General features: G+C 47.2%; 1 protein-coding gene across 3 annotated transcripts in view; it reads right to left on the reverse strand.

Moving 5' to 3' along the window:
- Positions 1-5,251, reverse strand: part of LOC116463232 (A-kinase anchor protein 12) — a 115,419-nt gene extending 110,168 nt beyond the window's left edge. The window contains exons 1-2 of one of the 3 annotated variants that reach the window (XM_032146246.2): positions 5,190-5,251; positions 4,526-4,832 (exon numbers count right to left, since the gene is read on the reverse strand). In XM_032146246.2, the coding sequence (XP_032002137.1) occupies positions 4,526-4,687 (162 nt within the window). In that variant the 5' untranslated portion in view covers positions 4,688-4,832; positions 5,190-5,251. Of the gene's footprint in view, positions 1-1,475; positions 1,500-4,525; positions 4,974-5,189 lie in introns of those variants that run through there. The other 2 variants (XM_032146245.2, XM_032146247.2) reach the window with 2 other exon arrangements.
- Positions 5,252-6,626: the final 1,375 nt, after the last annotated feature.

Raw genomic sequence — 6,626 nt, forward strand, 5'->3', positions numbered from 1 at the left:
CTATAAATTCTAATTTCTAACTTCATGAATGGCTACTGCATATAGAATTATAGAGACGGGGGATGATGCCATTTAGTTTGAGTTTTCCTGCACTGGTGTTCTTTAACCACTGAATATGTATTAAAACTAACTAAGACAAAGGAAAATAAATAATTTATTGGTATTTTTAAAAACAAAACATTTTATTTCCATTTTGTTATCTTACAAGATCCAAACTAGAATAATCTTATAATATCAGCTTAAAGCTGTAAAGGCATAGAAATTAGTCAACCCAAAAGAGGATGCACATTTCAAGGCCTTTTCTTCATAGAAGGAAATAGTTCAAGTGAAAATCCCCACTGATCTTATTCATCCACTAGCCCATAAGCTGTAATGGATTTAAAGGAAGCCGTGCGATTCCTGCAGTCTATCGGTACCCAAAAGAATCATCCCCACATCCATATCTCCAATTTTTGGTCTCTGTTCTGATCAGAAAGTAGCAGCTCTTATAATCTGGTGAAAATCCACAGGAATATAGGTAGCCACAGACACAGAAACATCCCTCTATTAAGAAACATATAATTCTTGCCTTAAATTCTGGCCCATTTTTGTAACACTGGTGATGTAGTCACTTTGAGGCCATCTTCATTCTCCATTTCCATTGCTAAACAAGTGGCAAATAGGAGGAAGCATATGACCTCAGCTTATGGAGGAATTATGAAATGCAGCTGGCCGCCTCAATTGTCTATTTTTTTTTTTTCTTTGAGACAGAGTCTCGCTCTGTCGCCCAGACTGGAGTGCAGTGGCTCCATCTCGGCTTATTGCAAACTCTGCCTCCCGAGTTCACGCCATTCTCCTGTGTCAGCCTCCCGAGCGGCTGGGACTACAGGAGCCCACCACCACGCCCGGCTAATTTTTTGTATTTTTAGTAGAGATGGGGTTTCACAGTGTTAGCCAGGATGGTCTCGATCTCCTGACCTTGTGATCCACCCACCTCAGCCTCCCAAAGTGCTGGGATTACGGGCGTGAGCCACCGTGCCCGGCCAATTGTCTGTTTTAATGCACGAGAGTCAAACACATCCTTAAATTTACCAGTCAGACAATGGATTCTTCTATTTGAGTACATCTTTATGTTTTGGTGATTCATGGCTCTTGTAATCAAATGGAACCATAGCTTGTGGAGCTAACAAGAGTCCCCATCTCCCCACCTGCCAGAGACAATGGCCTCACCCTGTCGCAACAGACCATTGTTCAATGTCCAGCATTGAAATCATTCATCAGGCAATAAATATAGAAAGGCTAATTGATTATGATTGTCCAGACTTAGTCTGGAGCCTGGCTCCAGAAATCAAGATTAGCCAGACACATGGAAGTCAGTTTGTCACTGCTCACCCCACCCTCTGTTGCCACCTGAATATGTTGCCACCTTAATATTTTTTTAAGACAAATTTTTAAAAACAGACAAGGAATAATGTGAAGTGTGAGGCTTTACTTACCACCAGCATTCAGGTCATCTAATCTTCCTGCACCCTGCAGTTGTGAAACGGCCATGTCTCAAAATTAAACCCTGGCAGATAACAGATCAAGCCACTCCCCCCTCGCCCCCGCCCGGATCTTACATATAAAGACTGTAAAAGATTTCCAGTCTATCTCTGGATCTAAGGGAAAAAATAAAGATTACAAAAGATTGAATAGAAGATAAAAACTCCTTCCATTTTACAGAAATGCACCATAGATAAAACCAAGATTTCTGCTTTAGTGCATCTAACTGTTAAGCCTGGGTAATCAAAAGCTTGTTTAACTCTCCATTTGACCTAATACAAGTGATAATTCAACCAGTGTAATGTCCGTTCAGAAAAGGGCACTTAGTCAGTAACTGGTAATTAAAATTAGCAGAAAAAAAAGGAAAGTCAATCCAATTGCTAAACAGATACCATGCATGTGATATAAATGTCAGCTATTAGATAGAAAAAGATCTGCCTACAACCTTTAATTAATGATCACATTCTATCCAAGGAGGGAAAAATGATGTATTAGCTTAAATCTCCCCAACCGTCCATAGACACATCAAGGAAGTTCAAGACATAATCCTATGTAACTCAGGGTATGAAATGGTCTCATTTGAGCCATATGCACTTAATATATTTGTCTATTTAAGATAAAACCCAATTTGAAATTGCAACGCTAACAAGTCACTCTATATCTAGAGAAACAGAATCCAAAGCCCCCAAATCTGAGGTTTTTGGCCAAAGTAGTCACTTGATCTATTAATAACCGAACAGACTGACTTGCCTTAGTCACTATCATCATCAGTCTCACGTGATAATGAAATGATCAAGGGTTAAATTGTAGTAAAATCAGATAGGTCAAGGTATTCTCCAACTTGATATTCTCCAATCAAAACCAAGGAGCCAATATCACCCCTTCCTCTTTCCACAAGTATTCCTGAGAGCTGACTCTGCCAGACAGCATGGCACGCATGAAGGTACACCGTCGGTCGGCACAACCAGGCGTGTTCCCTGTCCCTGTGAAGTATTCAGAACAGCCAGAACACTAAACCCACACATGTGAAAACTGCTGGGACGGGTCCATGGTGCCACGGAGCCTGGAGTGGGAGATGGGATTACTTGGAGGTCAGGAATTGGAGCTTAACAAGAAGAGGGGAGGCAAGGGCCATGGTGCTGAGTCATTCTTAATTGGGGAGTCCTTTTGAAAAGACATTTGTGTTCAAAGCCTGAGTGATAAATTTGGCTAGTTGAAATGAAAACTAAATACATTCCAAGGATACATGTAAGTGTATTGATTTGTCTCCAAATTGATAACTGGGCACTATGCCAACAAGTTCAATGATATTCTGGATGTCATTTAAGTGATGTTTTAAAAGGAGGTTGTTTGGCTGCTTCAAGACGGTTGGCAACTTGGAAAGAGGAAAAGGATAAGGTTACGGAAGAAGGAAAAAGAGAACAGAAGGAATATTTTTAAGTAAACAAATTCAAGTTTACTGGGAAGGGAATAAATCCCGTATTTCAGGGTGGACAGTTAGTAAGATCTGAAGGAGTATAAAAGCCAGGGCGGTGGGGGGAATGTCACCCAACTGCAAGTTTTTAGCAATTATACCTTAAAATTATTTTCATCACTAGACTCTGAACACTGATTACAGAGCCACTTTGACAGTAGCTGGCATCAAAACATTATGTGCATACAGTAAGTATTAAAATGCGACTTGGATCTCAAAAGGATAGTACATTCCTCAGGCCAGAAGCTTAAGCATCTCTTAGAAAAACCTACATAGCACAGAGGCACAGTTAGTACTTAATATCTAGGGACCACAGATTTTACAAGTAGTTATGAATCAAAGACTGGAGGTAAAAACTATATTATTAACAGCAGTCTCTCAGCCCAAATGAGACTAGGACAGCTAAGGAGGTCAAGGCAATTAGGTCATGGTTATAGGTTCCTTTTTTTTTTTTTTTCATATTGTAAACATCTACACCTCCTGCGATAACTCACGTGCTCTATCCTCAAATTTGACATACCGCAAATTTAACTATTAAACATGGTTATCCACATCTTTCTACAAGGTATCACAAGGGTACCTTCGTGATACCAGTAGAGTGAAGCCTTGCTAATGAATACACGCGCTGGAAAATACATCTAAAATACGACGACCAGAACAAGCCACAGTCTTGGCGGCTGTCCTGGCCCACAAGAAATATTCCAGCCTTGAAGACTGAAGCCGATAAAATGCAGTCGTTTCAGCACTGCGTCCAGGGAAGAGTACCCGGAATGCTCGTTACACTCCGACCCCATCCTTCGAGAACTTCTAGCCACTCTAGTGTGTGTTTGGCCAACTGAGTCTGCAGGCAAAGCGCTGAGCGAACGCGAGGGCGCTGGCTGGTTTGCGAAACCTGTCATTCCTTCTGGAAACGCAGCGCCTGCCCAGGTTTTCCCAGGCTCCGAGCGAGCTACACCCCAGGCTTTGCCTCGGGAAGGCGGTGCCTGCTCGGGCCGCTGCCGCAGGAGGACTGGGTACCAAACCCGCTCGCTCCAGGCACCGCTGGCATCCAGGGAGGTACGCGGCGGGGAACCCGAGGGTGGTTGGGCTCCCCGGCAGGCTCCACCTCGCGTCCTGGCCTCACAGCTGACTTTCCGCATCTCCGAGCTCCAGAGGGCCGGCCCGGGGTCCATTCTCCACGGATCCCCCCGCGCAGCTCCTCCGCCTCGGGCTGGATGGCTCCCACCGGAAGGGTGCGGAGAAAGGCTCAGCCGCCGTGGGCAGGGCGCGGGTTTTATTACTGCGGATGGCGCAGTGGCCTCCCCTGGAGCCCCGCGACAAAGATGCAAGCCCCCCGCCGCGCTCGCCGCTGCTCTGGCCCCGCCCCGGCGCAAAAGACCCTGAAAAGCCTCCAAAGAGGGGTTCGCACTCCTGAGTTTGCAGATGGGGCTGGATGAGCTGGGAAGTTCTCTCGGCGGAAATCGGAGGGACCCCCCACCCCCACCCCAAAGACCCGCGCCTCCCGGCGCAGGTGGCCCGGCACGCCCGTACCTTGGTGGCGGGGTCCGCGGCAGCGATGGCGGGGTCCCCGGTGGTGTCTGGCGCCGCCTCGGCCGAGGGGCCGCCGCCGCTGGGCTCAGGCTCAGCCGGCGTGGAGCTCCCCTCGGGCGGCTGCTCCGGGCTGCGCTGCTCGGTGGAGCTTCCGGCGCCCATGGCTCCTCCGCACTTCTCCCGCGCCTAGCCGCCGGGTTACGCCTTCCCCAAGCCGCAGGGACAGGGGCAAGAGCCAAAAGACGCGCGCCCGCGAGGTCCCAAGAGCGCCTTCCTTCGCCGCCAGCCTCCTGCGAACGCGCCCAGCCTGCGAATGAAGGAGACGCGCTCGCGGCAAACTCCTTAAAAGAAAAGGAAAAAAAAAAAAAGGCCACCTCTTAGCCTCCGCCTCCCTCCCCCTGGTTTTTCCCTCGCTTCATCACATGAGCACAGCCCCAGACACGCCTTGCAGCAGCATCTGCCCCCAGGCTGCCGGGACCAGAGGCGCTGCGACGCGCCAGCTCAGGTCCAGGCAGCAGCCCACCGGCCCTCGGGCGCCTCCTGTTTCTAACAGGGGGACTAGAGCTGCGGGGACGACCCAGGGCCTCAGAAGGCAAGAGAGCAGGGGAGCAAAAAGCCTGCCGGTGACACTGGATTCTCTGGGGTTTATTAAATGATGGATCACCCAAGGCAGGAGCTTCTGCTGCAGCCGAATTTCAGCTCGCCCAGGAGCGAGTCCGAGTCCCCATTTGCTTTCCTGCAGACTGTGTTTAACTCCAAACATTTGTTCCAGCCTCCTCCCCATTAGCAGGAGAAAGGCAAGCGCTCCCTGGCTCCTCCTGAGTGCGACCATATTTGGGCACCTCACGTGGCAAGAGCAGGGAACCGAGAGGTTAACGCAGTCAGGCCACGGATGAGGTGGGCCACGCAGGCCCACGCTCTCCTATCCTCCGGAACAAGTGATGTCAGGCGATGCCATCAGCAGTGCTAGCCGCCCCCCTTCCCCCGGGGAACGGAACGGGGGAAATGAGGCTGTTACCGGAAATGTGCCCGTCCTTCTTTGAGGGCCTGTGCTGGGGGTTACCCATCCAGGCCACCTCTGCTCCGAGCGATGCTGAGGCATGACAGCATAGATCTGTTCCTTTGCCATCAGCCTTTCTCAAAAGACGAAGACTAAATAATATCAATACAAGTGGCTTGCATCCTTTCATTTCCGACCCTTGAATATAATGTGTATTATATGAACATGGCAGCCAATCAATAAGTATTTGAACTAAATTAAATTTGTAGCTGGATTGCTTGGCGCAAAGCATTAAGGCTTTGGGGCTGAAAGACAAAATTTATTCCAGTTGTAACTAGCAACCGAGTGCCCCAGTTTTCACAAATACTTTGAATCTCCATTAAGAATGAAGAAACCAGCCTGGTTAACATAGCGAGACCTTGTCTCTACAAAAAATAAAAAAATTAGCTAGGCGCAGTGGTGCACCTGTAGTCCCAGCTACTCAGGAGGCTGGGGAGGCTGGGGTGGAAGGACGACTTCAGCCCAGGAATTCGAGGCTGCAGTGAGCTATGATTGTGCCACTGCACTCCATCCTAGTCGACAGAGCAAGATTCTGTCAAAAAAAAAAAAAAAAAAAAGAAAGAAAAAGAAAAAAAGAAAGAAAGAAGGAAGAAACTTTTGGAATATTCACACTACATTCCAGATAAATATCTCATACTCAGATTTAGTACAATTTTGTAGAACATTGGTGTAAGCAGTAGTTCAGCACTAGGACGTTTCATGCCTAATGAATTGCATGAATCGAATGGTATCCTGGGAACCATAGGTTAGTTACTCATCATCAAATTTGTTTTCTGAATTAATTTTTTTTCTTTTTCTTTTTTGAGACAAGGTCTCGCTGTGTTGCCCAGGCTAGTGTTGAACTGGGCTCAAGTGATCCTCCTGCCTTGGCCTCTCAAAGTGCTGGGATTATAGGTGTGAACCACCACACTGGGCCTGTTTTCTGAATTAATTATTTTTATTTAAAGGACTACACAAAGGCCAGTTTATCTGGAGTTTATCTCTTAAGAAATAGTATATTTGCAAAATGCTTAGTTTTAGGAATTTATACACATTTCCGCC

Source organism: Hylobates moloch, unplaced genomic scaffold (assembly GCF_009828535.3).
Source record: "Hylobates moloch isolate HMO894 unplaced genomic scaffold, HMol_V3 SCAFFOLD_29, whole genome shotgun sequence".
In the NCBI taxonomy this organism is placed as follows: Eukaryota; Metazoa; Chordata; class Mammalia; order Primates; family Hylobatidae; genus Hylobates; species Hylobates moloch.